The 17,667-nt window shown below is 39.1% G+C and overlaps 3 protein-coding genes and 1 non-coding gene across 4 annotated transcripts; 1 reads left to right on the top strand and 3 right to left on the bottom strand.

Moving 5' to 3' along the window:
• Nucleotides 1–330: 330 nt before the first annotated feature.
• On the bottom strand, nucleotides 331–4,818 carry LOC149017800 (uncharacterized). The gene is made up of 4 exons (XM_089152133.1): nucleotides 4,303–4,818; nucleotides 2,962–3,585; nucleotides 1,938–2,107; nucleotides 331–1,093 (listed from the first exon to the last, which is right to left on the bottom strand). Exons 1-4 carry the CDS (start codon nucleotides 4,386–4,388, stop codon nucleotides 492–494), a joined length of 1,482 nt encoding a protein of 493 aa, XP_089008259.1. The 5' UTR covers nucleotides 4,389–4,818; the 3' UTR covers nucleotides 331–491.
• Nucleotides 4,819–7,809: 2,991 nt separating this feature from the next.
• Nucleotides 7,810–7,881, bottom strand: TRNAP-AGG (transfer RNA proline (anticodon AGG)). The gene has a single exon. It is a non-coding gene; the product is annotated as a tRNA-Pro (tRNA).
• Nucleotides 7,882–9,728: 1,847 nt separating this feature from the next.
• LOC149017798 (protein BZR1 homolog 1-like) lies at nucleotides 9,729–11,990 on the top strand. Its single transcript, XM_089152132.1, has 2 exons — nucleotides 9,729–10,102; nucleotides 10,462–11,990. Exons 1-2 carry the CDS (start codon nucleotides 9,878–9,880, stop codon nucleotides 11,203–11,205), a joined length of 969 nt encoding a protein of 322 aa, XP_089008258.1. The 5' UTR covers nucleotides 9,729–9,877; the 3' UTR covers nucleotides 11,206–11,990.
• Nucleotides 11,991–12,795: 805 nt separating this feature from the next.
• Nucleotides 12,796–15,423, bottom strand: LOC149017797 (putative NAD(P)H dehydrogenase (quinone) FQR1-like 2). The gene is made up of 2 exons (XM_089154227.1): nucleotides 14,826–15,423; nucleotides 12,796–13,607 (listed from the first exon to the last, which is right to left on the bottom strand). The coding sequence occupies exons 1-2, from the start codon at nucleotides 15,365–15,367 to the stop codon at nucleotides 13,376–13,378; spliced, it is 774 nt and encodes a 257-aa protein (XP_089010353.1). The 5' UTR covers nucleotides 15,368–15,423; the 3' UTR covers nucleotides 12,796–13,375.
• Nucleotides 15,424–17,667: the final 2,244 nt, after the last annotated feature.

Raw genomic sequence — 17,667 nt, 5'->3', positions numbered from 1 at the left:
CCAACGTAAATAAAATTTCTTAGATAACGTTTAGCATTTTTGGCTGCAATGAGTAAACTAATTGAAGGAGAAAGTTGTATATGAAGTAGTTGCGACATGTACACTGCATCAATAAGAACATGGGATAATTTGCAGGTTAGAACAAGACAAAATTCAAATATTTTTCAGCTAATTCTCCTGGATTCTTGTAGAAACTACAGCAAAGGAAACATTCAGTTTTTAAACAATGAAAACATCTCGTGAGTGGAAGTTACAGTGCTCACTTTTGCCATGAAAAATGGTAAAAGGAACTCATATTCTACAAGATATCCGGATACCTGCCACTGAATACCAAGAAATCTGCAGATTCCTGTGGATGCAACTGATATTGTGAAAATACTTGCAATTGCATACTTTGCACTCCTAGGTTCACAATCAGAAGAACATAGACTCCATGAATTCACATCCTCGTGTTACCAATGTCAGTTGATGAGGGCTAGAAGTTAACTGAATCAAGATGTCATCTCTTGCTCCTTTGAATTCACAAACCGAACAGAATCACGGTCCCTCCCAAAAGTCCGATACAATGGAGTATAGAATAAGCAACAGAGACCAAAGGGAACAGCCATCATTGAGAACAGTCCCCTTGAGAGTGCAACGGCCTCCTTGGTTGACCCTGACACTAAATCTACCGATTTAGGGTCATAGCCAAAAACCTGCTCTGAAAGTATCCCAACAACAGGAGCTGCAAATGAAGAGAATGATCCTTCAAAGGCACGATCAAATGCATATATCATGGTCCTATGCTTTGCAGGGACAACCTCAGCAAACATGGGATTATTTGCACAATTTCCACACCAGCTGATGGTGAGACCCATAAGGAAAAGGGTAGTGGCAAAGGTGAACCAGCTGTTCACTGACTGTGGGATCACCATAAGAAGGAACCATGAGAATGGGATTCCCATGAAAGCACTGAATTGGGCACACATGATTCTACCAGAATTAGGGTAGAGGTAAGACATACGATCTGCTATCAATCCGCCAAGGAGGTTCCCCAAGGCGCATCCAGTAGCAAAAAGGCTAATGAGGGTTGCTGAGTTATTATTATCAAAACCTGTGAAAAGAGTCAAATATGGTTGTATGTTATATAAACAGAATAGACATTGAATATCATATATGAGAATACACTTAATGCAGGAAATATGCATAACTTCAACATGAACCAAAAAATCTTATGAGGCTTACAAACAAGCAGTCACCCTGTCATGTTTGTTATGTGGGAAGAAACCCACAGCTTACTTGTTTGAATTATTATGTTGCCCCATTGTGACCAAGTGGTCATGGGTTTGAGTCTAGAAACATCCTCTCTGTAAAAGAAGGCATGCATTTTGACGTTCCCAGGCCCTGTAGTGGCAGGTGCCTCATGAACTAGGTACACCGTACACCGTTAATTGTGTGGCTAATAAACAATAAGAAAATGCAAAGGTGACAACATTTAACCAATTGGGTGATCATTACCAACCAACATAACAGATCCAAAGGGATATCATAGCACCTTAAATTCTGAGGCATAGATAATTTTTGTTCTTTCAACTTTCCAGCACGTAAGGATAAATTATTGAGGAGCTCCGTTAGAAAAGCATAACTGAAAAGGTTTAGGTTACCCTTCTCATTTTCCAGAAAGAAGAATTTGAGAAACCATTTCCGTCATTTCCAGAACCAGTTTCTGAAGGTCAACTAAGCTTGGGGAGGTGGGCAAAAAGGATTTTTGTGCCAATTGGTAATCCATTTGTCCTGTTGAATCTTATTGCAACCGAGGAACTGGGTACTGTCTCCTGGAAGATTATCATCTCATCCCATTTCAAATATATTTGACCCTCACTGAAAAATGAAGGGGGTAATTCACTCTTTCTTCGCATTTTTTTCTCACTCAATTCCGAAGCAACACCTATACTCACCAATCAATTCAAACCACATTGTGAAGAAAACCATGGCACTCCATGGTATAGAACCAACAATACCCTGCAGGACAATGAACTGAAATGTTTGAATTTTCATAACAGATTTCATAGCTGGCCAGGAATCCCTCCAAGCTGACAAGGAACTGGGCTTTGGTATCAAAATGTTCCTGTGAATATGAACATCAGATTTAAAAACATGTAAAAGAATATGAAAAAGATACCAACTAAGATTAAGCAGAAGAATAAAACACAATCAGAAATTCAACCGTGATATGATTGCATGGTAAATATGGGTATTGATGATCCAATGAAGATAACATGGTAGATATGCATAGTGATTAACACTATGTAGCGAGGCTAAATTTTCAGAAATCTGTTCAAATTGTATTTACAAGTCCGATGCAAATTGATGCTTCTGTCTAACAAACATAATTTGTTTACCTTGCTGCCACCAATTACTTAGTCATAGCTTTGGTCTGGGGCTACAAAACTCGCAGGACATTCTAAGCACCCCCTACAAGTTACTGCATCTCATATTTGGAGGATATTGCCATACAATTGATGGGTCACCCTCACACATGGAGAGATTTAATAAGAGAAAATCAATCTGAAGCCATGAAATAAATATGTTTTCCTCCACACTGATTTAATTGGGTGAGAAAGAGATCCAGTGAACCACAAAGTAATAAACACAAGGTGGTTAAAAGACTAGGATGATCAGCCACTTGGAGATGGGTCAGAATCCTCTGAACATGAGACATGACAAATTTTGGGAGCCTGAAGAGCCAACAGTGGGCCTAAGATCGGTACTCCTCACACAAGATACTTCATAACAACATTGTTGTATTTTGCAACCTCAATGAACACTTGAGATGAAAAATCCCAGACTATGTTCAGAGAGGTACACTCTCAGGTATTGACACATCGGTGGTGGTGGTGTTACATTTACACCAAATAAGGGTGAACCACCATGAACACCTTAAGATTGCTGGACTGACAAAATTAAGGAAATGAATGGTACCTCTCAGACATGTCTTGAGTCTCACTAGAAACGGTATGTGTTTTCTTGGGATCAACAACAAATAGAAACACCAGGATGCCAATCAGTGAACTCAATAATGCCATCATAATAAATGCAAAACGCCATCCAGGTAGTCCCCAAAATTCCTGACCGGCCATTATGGTAGCCACAGCACCACCTCCTATTCCACCCACTGAGCCAACAAGGCTTAGCATCCCAAACCCTCTCCCTCGAACACCATCCAGATAGGTATCAGCTATGAAAGACTGTATTGCTGGTATAACAATGGCTAACCCGATACCATTTATGGCCCTCCAGAAACAAATCTGCAGAAAATACTTGCTGGCACCTACAGCAGCAGTAGATAAAGCCCAACAAAGAGTGCCTATCGCAAGAACAGTAGGGCGGTCATAATAAAGAACCAATACACCAGCCAAAGGCGATGCCAATGCCTGGAAAAGTTTCAGTAAGAATGTAAGATATCCAAGATCTGTAGGCCCAGCACTGAAAGCTTCACTAACTTCTTTGTAAACAGAAGGAAGGAGATTCTCATCAGCACGTTCCATAATAGCAGCCAAATTGATGATAATAAGGGAGAGAGAGATGCCAAAGATCTTCCTTGTTCTGGCAAATGGAAACAGGAAGAAGAAATTTAACAAAAGTCACTCTCGAAACGTAATAAGTGTCTTCAAAAACAACCAAGCAGATTGAAAGGAAATTGAATATATATCAGCATCCTTACTAATGGCATGAGCAAGTCAGGGATAGAACACATTTAAAATGATTGTTATCATCTCTCATGTCAATTACACATTTCACCAAAGGTATGATTGGCATGAGAGGTCGTAAAAACAATTGTTAAGGAAACACTCATTCATTAATTGGGTCACTTCCTTTGGTAAGATCCAATGCATGAATAGAAGAACAACTTCTTCCTTGAAGACTATTTGTCTCCTTGCCAATGGATTCAGCAGCAGTAGGTTGATGCATATTCGGAAAATAAATCCCTTTTAAATTGGCGAATATAAATAAAGATTTTTTTTTTAGCCAATTCCAAAGAGAGCTCGATTACACGCGGTTACTATGTTTGATCAATGATTGCATAGGTCAACCAGATGGTATTCACATAGCAATTGGGGTTATGGATCTTCAAATGTGGAAATAAAGTCGTGACAGTATCCATTCAAAGCATTGGAGAGGGCCGGAAACATCAAAAACAAATCTAACTATTCTGAATGACAAATGCAACTACTAGTAATCGACTTAAGGAGAAAAAACAACAGAACAGAAACAGAGCTACATAAAAAGCAAAAATGAAGTAGAAAGTTAAAGTCAACTCACTTCATTTTTTTGCGATAAGAAAAACTTTTGGAAGGCCGAAATCTGGAGCGATGGAAATGACGAGATCTGAGCACTCTACTGTCCATACATCAATAAATTAACCGTAGAAAACCAGGTAGATGAAGAAGCAACTTTGAAGGATCTAGGGCATCCATTTGAGGCGTAAAAGAATCTGAAACCACAAGGATACATGTGGGACTTAAGCAAAGAAAAAATTGGAATATTTAACTCTCGACGTGAGACTCGATAAATGAAACAAAACAAGAAAAACCCCAAAACCAGGCGGATGAGTGGATGGAGGATCAGAGGGACCAATTTCCTTCTTTCAGAGACGAATCTCGTTGTCTGCATTCAATTTTGCAGGCTTTGGATTGATCTAAAAATTCCAAACTTGGAAGTCAATGCAAGCTTCAATCTTGAGATTAATTAATTTCATACAAAAATTCTTCTTTTTTCTTTTTTCTAAATGGATTAGGTTAGATTCACTGGTCCAGATACTGCTAAAATATCAGATATGCGATGCAGGATGTTTTCAGGTTTTAGCAGTCTTTAGCGAGGAGCAATACGTGGCAGGATTCCTTTAAAACCAGGTGGGGCCTAAAAAAATTAAATTTTTTCTTCTTTTTTTTAATCAACATCTGATTGAAAAGGAGCCACATGAGTGACTGAATCTATCAGCCACTCAGCGGAAATAGATCATTCGGTTGAGCTCTCAATATCGAATGCCTTTCTTGATAAGAGATTTACTATGATATTAGATTGCCTAGAAATATGCTAAATTCTACACTCAAAAGATTGTTATCTTTGGAATTGAAGCAGAGTGATCAGGAGTGGGGAAGGAAGTAAAAGGCCCCACTCGAACAGTTACACTCACATCTCAGTCTTTGGCATGATCGGACGGTCGAGAATTTGCTCAACAATCTGATATTGTTATCGTTACCAGTGTGTGGCATGCTTGATGGAGGTTTGTTGCGATTAACAAATACAATTGGAATATTTTCGAAAATATCATCCTAATCCTCAAATGCTATGTTACCGGGTGTTCAGGTAGTCGGGATCCTCATCCATAAAAAAGAGGGTTGTACTTCATTTATACCTTCAGCACACATGAAGAGTGGCATCTATATCTTTGTTTTTTTTTTTTAGTAAAAAGAGAAATACTTCATTCAGAAATTAAGAAAAGTACAGACACACAAAGAAAAGAAAATACAATAGATGCATGACAACACAAGGTTCAGATTGAACCAAGGAGCAGAAATTGACCAAACTGTCATACATGCAATAGACAGGGCATCTATCTCTGAATTCTATTAAGAAAAATCAAAGGTGGGTCCTCTAAGGTCTCCTCCTATTTTCTTAATATATGGTGGGAGAGTTTTTTAAGGCAGCACAAACCTCTATTTGTGAGGTTTGATCTGGACAGGAGAAGAAGAAAAAAAAAACGGACGTCCACCCCCAACTACTTAAGAAGACATTTAAGAAGTGACATAAAAGGGGAAAGCAATAAACAAAACTCCAAGGATCAAAAGGCTTAATGAGATGTTCACAAAACTGAATTGAGACATTAAAGAGAGGTGCATTACTAACTTTTATTTGTAATTAAAAAAATAATTGTAGTTAATTTGGATCTTAAATCCTAAGTGTTAGGGTTAGGGTTAGGGTTAGGGTATAAGCACAATGTTGCTTAAAGCATTACACCCTAAGTATCTAGATTAGAATACCCAGACTGAATTCTATTGGTAATTGGACTCTCCTACAAAGGTCCATTATATCATTAAATCGTAACTAATCTGATGGCCCATATTAGAACATAAGTTGAGTATAATTTAAATACCTCAACATAAGTTGGGTATAACTTGAGTACCTCAACCTAAGTTGGGCATGACTCAAATACCTCAACACTAAGAACTCTTCACCATGAGTTTAAGACTAGGGTCTCGACATTATGTCGCTTGGACCATGGCCCATGGCCCAAATTTTCAGAGAAGAAAGAGATTAAACAAACCAATGGGCCAATAGTGACCAAGAATAGGAGAGCTGAAAAGGGCTTTAGGTGGACCAACCCTTCTCCGGGTGTGGATCATCTTCCTAACAAGGAGTACAGACTGTCTTACAACCACAAATTATGTGGGGCTCACAAGTAAAAAATAAAAAAATATTTTAAAAAACAAATCTCATCACCTTAACCCTGTAGGCCCCTGTAATTTATGGTTAACAGTCATCGGGGAGACGATCTAGACTTCCCCCTCTTTTCTCTGTTATTTGATTTAGTTGTGCCCTTGATATTATGAAATATGAACCGCTAGAGAACCGGACCAACACCCGTAAATAGGTGCTTGTGGCAATCGTGGAGGGACCCATTCTTGCATAAATGCTTCTTCATTAAGCTATGCAACTCATGTTTTCTGCATTTTTTATAAACTTAGTAAATCAGTATTGGTAATTGAGAGCCGTTGAGAATGGATGGACAAATTAAGAAACTGAATTAAAATCAAATGTATAAATATGTACTTCGAATCCAATGATAGATTATTGTGATTTTTTATTCAACTTAATTGCATCTGGTGTGTTTCATCAAGTCTAATTTAATTTTATTGAATAATTAACCAACGCTTCTTAGTGAAGAGGTCATGAGTTTGATTCATGCTAATGGCATATGTAATATTCTCATCCCTACATAAAGTATATATATTTTTCTTTTTCTTTATAAATTTGTTATAATTGTCATATTTTGGTCTTGAGTTGAAATTTTTTTCCTTTTGAGCGGAAGTTTGTCTCTTTTTTTTCACGGATTCACATTCATCCACCACTCACTTAGTAGAAAGGTTCACCTTTAATCCACTTTATCAATATCAATATCAATATCAAAGAGACAGTTCATTTTCCTAAATAAATGATAGAGAAATTAAATGAGAGTACAATCTTCTATTTTGTTGATGGAGGATCTAAACTCTGGCAACCATGAATAAACTTGAACACTTTATTTTTTGTAGCCATTTTTTTTTTATGAATAATTAATCAATTAAAGAAATAAGAAAACAAGGAACAGAGGAGCCAAGGGCTCACATCAAATAGAAGGGAGGTATTGGGAGTTGAGCCCCCAAGTAACAACAATGAGCTTGTTCCTTGGGGAGTCAACTACCGGGGGAAGGGAGAGGGAGGAAATCCTAGAAGATACATCGAAATACATAGCATTCTAAATAGCGTCGATAGAGTGGGATTTGGAGTTCCAGTGCCTGAAATTACGTTCCCACCACAGATAGTGAATTGTGGCACCAAAGACCAGCTTAAAGAACTACAGGAGTGGGGCCAAATCTAACGAAGGACTTTCCTCCAAAGAGCATTAAATAAAGAATAAGTAAAGAATAGATGCTCAATGTCCTCAGTACCATTCTAGCAAAAGATACATTTTGGATTCATAGGAATGTGCTAGGAAATAAGGAATGATAGGGTTGACATGGCTAAGTTTAGGGCTCTCCAAAGAGGAATTATAGTTTAAAAAAGTAAGGGGCATTCCGAGAATTGAACTCGGGACCTCTCGCACCCTAAGCGAGAATCATACCACTAGACCAAATGCCCATTTGCCTTTTTGGAGCCATATTGTATAATGTTGAATATTGATTTTTCAAATTACTAGAGAGAAGACTAGGAAAGAGGTTAAACGTTGTCTACATAAGTTTCACATTGTCTCGGAAAAAATAGAATTTTTTTCTTCCCTTGAAATGAGTACCAGAATTCAACTCAACTCCCTAAAGATATATACCAAGAAAAGAAACTCCCCAAAGAAACACTGTGTTTGGTTGTCAAAGATGATGCTTTCAGCTTCCACCTGGCATGAAGTCTAAACATCACCAAGTATATTGATCAAAGTTAGGTTATCGTATGAACGTTGGTCATATTGCAATCAAATCTACCTTTTCCACGATTTACGTTTAACTCCAGTTGGTTCTAGGTTTTTTGCAAACAAAGATGGGTGAGTAGCCTTTAAAGGTTAAGTCATATTTGAGTACAACACCACCCGAAAACTGCTCAAGCAAAGCGATTTAAAGGAAGTTGTGAGAATAAAGTAAGCATTTTCAAATACAATAAAATAGTTGGGAGTATTTGTAGTTGAACATGAATGATGTCGATCGTTGGGTCATTCTAGGCGAATTTGTATTTTCTATGAGGTTGACATATCAATACAGTGACAGTTCTAACAAGTCTTGGGCGGCTAATGTGACTTGCCTCCACCTGAATTCTCGACAATTCGACAGACATTATGCTTCAGAATGATATGCTCGAATTCAACGTATCTTCTTATATTTACAGAACAATAAATGCAAAAATATGAGGACCATTGAATAAAACAAAAGGAAAATCCTCTCAAGGTTTGTCCTCATCAACGGGATTTCTACCCATCTTGAGGAGCCCAAACGCACAAGACATCTACCTCATCCATATCCTTGGGAGATCCATCATATTCCAATGGTCAACTCGAGGTGATTGGTTGGTTTATTGCTAAGCTGAGGGACTTTATGCAAAATGGCACAATAGGTATTAGGTAGTGAATCAAATGCCTCCTAACAGAGAAAGAACATCAATGGCAAGAGACCCACACAAGAGAGTGTATGGGGGAAGAAGCTCAATTGTGGATGATGATGAGGGGGAGAATGTGTGTGAAAGGCCTTTTTTTTTTCGGTGTTCAAAGTTTGAAAGGCTTAATTGATAGACAAGAGGAGAGTATTGTAAAGAAAGGAGTTCAGATCTTCTTTCAGTATGTGTTTCTCTCATACTTCTCCACAACCAATTAAGAGCGGCGTATATGGGAGGAAAAATATGGAGAATAATAGAGAAATGTGAAAGAAAACAGAAAATCCCTATTTCCAACGTGTAAAGGATTCCAACTCTAATAAAGGGTAAAGACACAGTGTCTGAAAAGTTTGTGGATAGAAAGATGGAGAGAGAAATGGCTGTAAATGCAATGGTACGACCGTGCGATGTTAGGAGAAGATACCAATCCCATGTACCAACCGTCAGCGTGGATTTCAACCGGTGTACAACTTATGGTCTCCCTGAAGTTAAGATTTTGTCGTCACAAAGCGGCAACAAGCATGGGCCCTGGGGAATGGGGCCCCTACATAAATGATTAATGAAATTCGTGATTGTAAACTGGTGAGTGCGCAGGATATAATTGCTGGAAAGGATCGTGCTTCAGACCCTTCTGGGCCCACCTAGCTATGACGCCTTTCCTTCCATTCCCAATCTCTCCTTCACTAGAGGGTGTGATCAGATGGTAGGCAATCAGCTTCAACACAACGTTAAAATGGGAATCTGACGGCTACTGTATTCCTTCGGTGGCTGGTGTGCTGGATACTGATCTGACGGTTCAAAGCCGTGGATGTGATTGTTGAAGTGTCGACTAAAGTGGTTCTACTATTTAGTATCTGTCAATGAAAGAAGCGTATTCCTCGTGAGTAACTGTAAAGAACGAAAGCCCTTCTCAAGCTCGAGCATCGAGTCTGATGTGGTTCTAGGCAAAGAAGAAAAACCCAGTAGAGCTTAGAGCCTGTGTGGTGGTGCTGTTCGCCGGAAAATGACCACGAGAGGGGCATCGGGGAGGTTGCCGACATGGAAAGAGAGAGAGAACAACAAAAGAAGGGAGAGGAGGAGGAGAGCCATAGCTGCCAAGATTTACACTGGACTGAGAGCTCAGGGGAACTACAAGCTTCCCAAGCACTGTGACAACAACGAGGTCTTGAAGGCTCTCTGTCACGAAGCTGGTTGGATCGTCGAAGAAGATGGCACTACTTATCGCAAGGTTTCCCCTTTCGCTTTCCTTTCTTCTTGCTTCTGTTTGTTATTTTAGTGGTAGTTCATAATTCTTTTCAGAAAACTCGCCTGGAAATAGATCCAATTAATTGCGTTTACGATCTGAAATTGTTGTCATTTTACCAAGTTCTCATTTTGTCTCAGAATTGAATATGGGTTATGCTGATCTTAGTTTTCCCCTTCTGTCTGGATCTGATAATTTCCGGTGGAAATGGAACTGGGTTGGGGTCTGAATAGGCTCTAAACAGTGGAGTGAGCAGAACCCAGTTGAACAACCAAATTATCCGTTGATGAAATGCAAGATTTTAACTGCATTGCTGAGATTTCTGGTCTGTGTTTCTTGAACAGGGATGCAAGCCACCTCAAACTGAGGTTGGAGGGACATCAACTAACATCAGTCCATGTTCATCTCATAAAGCAAGCCCTGCATCTTCTTCGTTCCCGAGCCCTGTTCCGTCGTATCATGCCAGCCCAGCTTCTTCATCCTTCCCTAGCCCTTCTCGTTTCGATGCCAATGCAGCGTCTTCTTCTTACCTCTTACCATTCCTCCGTAACTTGGCCTCCATTCCTTCATCTCTTCCCCCTCTGCGCATCTCCAATAGCGCACCTGTAACTCCACCTCTTTCATCCCCAAATTCCAGAACTCCAAAGATGAGGCCTGACTGGGATTCCCTCACAAACAGTCCTTCCATGGCCTGCTTCCGCCACCCATTCTTCGCTGCGTCGGCCCCTGCAAGCCCAACTCGTCGCCACCATTTCCCTCCTGCGACTATACCCGAATGCGACGAGTCTGATACCTCTACCATTGATTCCGGCAGATGGGTCAGCTTCCAAACCGTAGCACCAGCACCTGGAGCTGCAGCTCCGGCATCGCCGACGTTTAATTTGGTGAAACCCGCGATGGCTCAGCTGAACACACCACCGGATTCCTCCGCTCCAGGATCTGGCTGGGGACTTACTGGAGACGGGAAACGACGAGTGGAATTCGAGTTTGCCAGTGGTAGAGTGAAACCCTGGGAAGGTGAGAGGATTCATGAGATTGGAGTGGATGATCTCGAGCTTACCCTTGGAAGCAGCAAAGCTCGAAGTTAATAATTACCAGCGTAAGTGTAGTTTAAAGTGTAATTTGTGGATACAAGAAGAAAGAAGAGATTGCAAGGTTAGGTTCCATGGTTCCCTGCGCCTTAGTTCAAGATTTGAAGAAGACCAGATAACTCCATGAGAGATTTTTATTGGGTAAAGTTGTGACTGGGGTGTAAGTGACAAGGACTAGAAAAAGAAATTGTAATCAGGAAGGTAATGTTGTTCTGAATTAAATTTCCTGAAGAACAGCTATTTCTTTTCCATTCAAGTTGATCATTGTACTCGGCTGCAAGTTTCATATGTAGAACTGAATTAAATCAGGTTTGTCTCATAGTCGAAACTTACTTTATCTCAACAGACAGGAAAAATGGTAGGAATTTGTCATTGAGAGAGAAGATAGTAAGGTTTTCTTTTTCTGGGTCCTTGATCAATCTATTGTCATGTTCTAGTTCCAAAATTAATAATTGAGCAGTTGGACCTACAGTTTCATTGTTTGCTGGCATAACCCATGTGAGAGCCAATTGCCATGTTTTACGGATTCAACAGCGAAATCTCTCAATAATTTGCCGTGAACAGACATCTCTCCTGGGCCATGTGCCTTGTCCAAGCAACTGATGCAAGCACTAGAGAACGCCCACACGTACAAGGGAGGTCAACAAAAGAAGGAAAGAGAGAGAGAGATTGAAAGGCCTTTCTTTTTCTGTTGAACGAGTCTTATTTATCCATCCAAAAGAGATTTGTAGAACAGGAAAAGGTTCAGTAGGGCCCCCTCAGTGATCCCTTTTTCTTCTATTGAGTTTGTCATGCCTCATGAGCTTTTTCATTTTATGATAACTTGATAAGGTTGAGGTCTTTTTCAAGCTTCTCCTGTTTGTATGTGGTTGCATAATATCATTCACCAGTTTAGCTTGGAGGAACTTAATTTTGATTGGTTCTTGGTTAACTTGGATTGATCGACAGAAACCTCTTGAGTCTAAACTCTTTAACTCTTAACTTTGGTCAATGAAAAGCTTGATCGGGGTATTTTCTACACCTGCTTGGCTCTCTTTCTTTCCTCATGCTTCCCTTTCTATGCTTTCCTGTTTTGGTTCATATCATAATCCTTTATTGAAACAACTAAAAATAAAAGATTTATTTGAGTATGCTTACACAGGAAAATTTCAGAAACCTAGGGATGGTATCCTACTTTCAGAAAAGAAACAGTTTTTTCTATTTCAATGCATTTTTACTGTTTATGAGTGCTGATTCATGAATGATTAAACAGGAAAAATTTTTGCATAGTAATAAATAAAAATAAAACACGCAAATGAAGCAAAAAATAAACTGAGTTAGACTTTCAAATAGAAGGTTATATGTCTTTGATGTGAAAAAGACATGAGAACCCCTGGGAAATGATGTTTCTCCGCCTTTTCAAGCATGGGCAGAGCTCCCCTTGGGGTAGTGGGCATTCCCCCCAAATTTTTTGGTCTTTTTGGCCCTCTTTTAGCGTGAAATATCAGCCCTTGCACCCCTCTTCCACCCTCTTCCAATTGGAGGAAAATTTTAAGGGTAAAAGCGATGGGTAGAAAGGTTATTATAGCCCCCAATGTTGAATCTGGCCCCGCCCCTATTTTCAAGAGAAACGTTTGCCCCCCCCTCCCCCAAAAAAAACAAATGGACTCAAAAACTGTGTTATAGTGCCGGTTCGTTTGGAAAATGGAAAAACATGCACACAAAAAAGATACGATAACCTTTACAAGATAACAGAAACTCAAGACTTCATTATTACAATAATGAAACCAAACTTTTACTAAAAAAAAAAAAAAAGAAACCAAACTATAAAACTTTCACAGCAATGGAAACTGAAATTAATGAATGCCAATCTCTTCAACCTATAACACACTACTAGATTTGAATTTCCCAAATAAACAAAGACCAATGGATACCTGACAAAACTACACAATAGAATCATTTCATAATTTCATTACTCCTATACAACTTTTTGAACAAACAATGGGGGCAGAACCAAAAAAATGGATAGAACAGGATATTCTAGCTAAACATTGGTAGCTTGTTCACTCCAAACCTTCCAATACACGAAAAGTTACAGCAAATCATAATCTGAAATAACTCTTTTAAATCAACAAATGAAGAACCTGAAAATGTAGCTGGAATAGACAAGGATCCGATCAACCATGTTTTAGCAAACAGAGGCAAGCTTCTTGACAACTGCTGCCATGTATTTCCCTTGGTGCTCTGCAAGTGCCAACTCTGTCTCAGTAGGCTCCCTTGTGCCATCACCAGCATAAACTCCAGCACCATATGGAGAACCACCTCTAATAGAGTCCATCTTGAACATACCAGCACCAAATGTGTATCCAATGGGTACATATAGCATTCCATGGTGTGCTAACTGGGTAATTGCCGTCCAACTACAACCAAAAAGAATAGAGAGATGACAAGTCTTGAGAATGAACATTAACAAGCAGAAGGAATAGATGATAAATAAATTCTTTCTACATGTTGAGAATGAGCATAGAGGAACAGCAACTAAATTCCTTGCAATCCCCAGTATGGAGCCAAAATCAGCTCACATAATTTCAGGCAATCAGGTTATTCCTCCACTTCAAATATCTATGAGAGAAGCAAGGAAACATAAAATTTGATGATATGACCGAACATCTTGAGAGGTCAGACACACTTCCTCTCCCCAGCAGGTAATCAAGAAATCTATGCTATTTCAAGTTTTGAGAAGAGTATGGAGCATAGCAACACTTCATCTTTGTTCCGAAAAACCAAAATTACAAAAGTAAAAGTCAGTAAATGTTACCCTCTTCATTTCCCCTTTTTTTGCCAGGGTAACCATCAACACTATCATATCAACCACAAGTTAGATGACTGATCCACTGTTTGCCGAAGTATCTGATGTAATAAGAACTGACTCAATAAAAAGAAAGAAATTCATGCAACACATTTTGTTGAATGTTGTGTGCTCCAAGAGATTTGGGATGGATGGATGTAGAATGAGGTGGTGAAACAAGAGAGGAAAAGTTTAATAATCCCCACAGGTTAAAGAGAAAAGGCAACAGATGCAGCGGAATTGTAAAACAGATTCACTACTAGTACCCATCATCGCTCTTCCCAAAACTTAACACATAAGGAAGAACATAATCATGGTCAGGTGCACATCTTGCATCGAGCTCTAAGAGTTGGACAGAGACAACCGATCACTCTACAGCAGCCACCAGGCATGCCAAGAGACAACCATTACCAAGGAAAAAGCTTCTGCATCTTTCTTCGAACAAGCAAGTCCCTAGATCCATAAACTAAACTCAATAAACCTAACCCACAGCATAATACTCAATCCCCAACTTTTGCAAGTGCATCAATCCATCAAATAATGAGAATGTAAACAAAAACAAATAATAGCACAAACTGATTCTTAAATTTTTCTTTCCTCATTTCATTCACTGAGATATTAGATCCGTGAAGTTTCTCAGATCAGAAATAGTTCTATCTCCAAGCAATTGGATACTGGCTTTACAATTTCCAGGTAATTCTACACTCAATGTCATTAATCGTGAAAAGGAACTAAGACGCATTCTTAAAATTAGTGAGAGCTTGAAATGTGAGAGGGATGAAAGGCTTACGCAGTGGTTTCTTGGCCGCCTCCTTGCGTCCCAGTGCTCACAAAGAATCCCGCAGGCTTCCCTGCAAGCTTCTGTTCCTTCCAGAGTTGCCCAGTAGAGTCAAAAAAAGACTTCATTTGAGCAGCCATACATCCATACCTAGTCGGAAACCCAAACAAAATCCCATCGGCCGACGCCAATTCCGCCGCAGATATTAACGGAATCGAATCATCTTTAGGAGGAGCTTTCATCTGGTCGAGAGTTTCATCTGACAAAGTCTCAGGAACACGGTACAAAAAACCCTCGGTCCCATCGATCCCATCAATCCCTTTCTTCATTCTCTTCGCCAAACCTTCAACATGACCATACATGGAGTAGTAAACGATATATATCTTCAATTTCGCAGATAACGACGAAATCGTGACTTCAGGCATGGAAGTGGCATCAGCAGCGAGAGACTTATCGTCGACGGTGATCTGAGAATCCACGGCCGTCGACGGAGGATTATCGGAGGTAGTTGGCATGCGCTTTTTGCTGGGCACACAACCGCCTCCTTTCCCCATGGCTACAGCGATTGGAGCTGGCAAATCTTGTTCCTTAACCAATGCTAATGTATAAGTTTTTCTTTCGTTTTCAATATAAATCAAAAGGGAAACGGCCATCGAAGATTACACCTCGGAATCTAACAAACCTGTTACCTTTTTGTTTATTAATTTAGAATATTTGTTTTTCTGTTTAAAGGTGAACCATGTGTATGTTTGAATGAGTCCAAATGAGTCATGAATTCAAATCTCTTCATTCTTGGGCCTTGTGCATATCTTGATTAAATCCTCAAGAGGAGAATCAAATTCTACGATCTCTCCACTCTCTCCACTGAGAAGTATGAATCTCTATCTCTTTACCAATCCTGCATTGACAGTTTCAACATGTTTTTGTTCGATTCAATTCTTAGATTATAGTATAAATAATTAATGCAAGTATAGCTGTATGGGTGCTATTCATGCACCATGTTTGCCATGGAAATGATTGAAGATATAATGGAGCAATGGAGTTCATGGGTGGCTTTAGTAGATGTGTCGATTAATGATTAATCATTAGGTGAGATTGTGAGAGAGACCAATTGCTATGATGACTTTTGTTTGGATTGATTAAGGGTATACTTTTTAAGAGTATAGTCATCAATGTGATACTACCATAGGAAAAGAAAAGATTCTATGTAGTAAGAAAGTGTTGGATTTTTTTTTTTTAACACATTTTGAATTTAACATGGACTCTCTCTTTTTTCTTGGTAAAATGATAACATGGACTTACGAAAATGATAACATGGACTTTCAGGTAAGGTTCAACATGTCGGCCCATGTCACCGTGTCGGCCCTAGCGACTCGGGCGACATGTCACCAAAAGTTGGTCGACTTTTGGCAGGGGTTTGATGAAAAATGAACCCCTATTTCGAAGGGTATTTCAAGTCATTTTGACTTGAAATTTGACGTGTAACTTAATTTGAGGTCAATAAACACATTGGGAGTGTTATTTTGACCTAAAACATCACATAACCTAAAGTTTATAATTGGCACATTTCCGGCTATATGCGGACAAAACTGGAAATTTGGAAAATTCATATAAACTAATGTAAATATGTAAAGAAAACACAAATACACAATTAGTAAAGTGATGCACTAAAGTTTACAATTCATTATACAATTATATGTTGAGTATGGCTCATGCTTCACATATTGTTGTCAACGGACACAGAGTCCTTATGTCAATTTGACAAAAAGCAAACGAAAAATGGGCAAAAAACAAACAAAAGGCTGTTATATATGGCGAATGTAGCGATATATCATCGACACAGGGCAATATGTCGCCGACTTATTGTTTTATCGGTCCGTTGGGGGTGTCGTGTCACCCCCAGCTACACGTTGAACGACATGAGGAACTATGCTTCTAGGAAGGGTCTAAAGAACTGAACAAAAAAAACCTAGCAATGGTCGCTTTCATCTTCTTCCACACCAAGCAGCAATTACGATGTTCTATGGGTAGAGAAGTGCATTCCCACCAAAGTAGCAAACATTGTTGGGAATCAAGATTGCGTCTCAAGGTTTCAAGTCATCCCCAGATATGGCAGATGGAAATATGCCCCGTCTCATCTTGGTCGTAAGAATCATTTCAAGTTTTCAACTCGTCAGCTTCTTTCCCTTTCTTTGTTTCCAAATATCACAGCATGAAAGTTACTTCGATCATTTCCCCTATTTCGCCTTCCTAGTTCTTATGCCGTAAAATAAAATTCATCGGTCATTATGGTTAGTACGTTTATATCTTACCAAAAAATCGAACATTTTCCTTTCTTGTGTTTTATTTTTTAGGGACTTCCAAGGACAGGTAAAACAACAAGTATTTTGGCCCTTGCTCTTTTTTGGCAGGGAAGGGGTGGTTAATTTTATGAGCAAATTGCACTACCACCCCAAAATGAATGGGCTTTAAAGCACTTACACCTTACTTTATATTTGAAAAACACAAACACCCTAAAATTGGATTTTCATTGGACATATTACTCTAATTTGTCACTTAAAATATTTAAATCACCTGTTTACTTTTGTATACCTTCATATTTTGATATGGACATTTTTGGAATTGAAACAAAATAAACATTGATTTAATGGTTTTCAATGACACATTGGTTTAATCTATCAACTGAAAATCTAATCTTGAGGTGTCTATATTTTTTAAACATAACATGAGGTGTCAATGTTTTAAGCCCTCATTTTTGAGGGTGTCGATGCAATTTGCTCTAATTTTAATTACAACCCATCACAATTGGTTTGAATATGCCCTTCAATTTGATCCGTCAGTCACCTCACCCAAA

The sequence above is a fragment of the Hakea prostrata genome, chromosome 4 (genome assembly GCF_041222555.1).
Source record: "Hakea prostrata isolate BN-2017 chromosome 4, UWA_Hpros_2, whole genome shotgun sequence".
Taxonomy (NCBI): Eukaryota; Viridiplantae; Streptophyta; class Magnoliopsida; order Proteales; family Proteaceae; genus Hakea; species Hakea prostrata.
The sequence above is the reverse complement of the archived record's forward strand: the minus strand, read 5'-3'. Positions and strand labels throughout refer to the sequence as shown.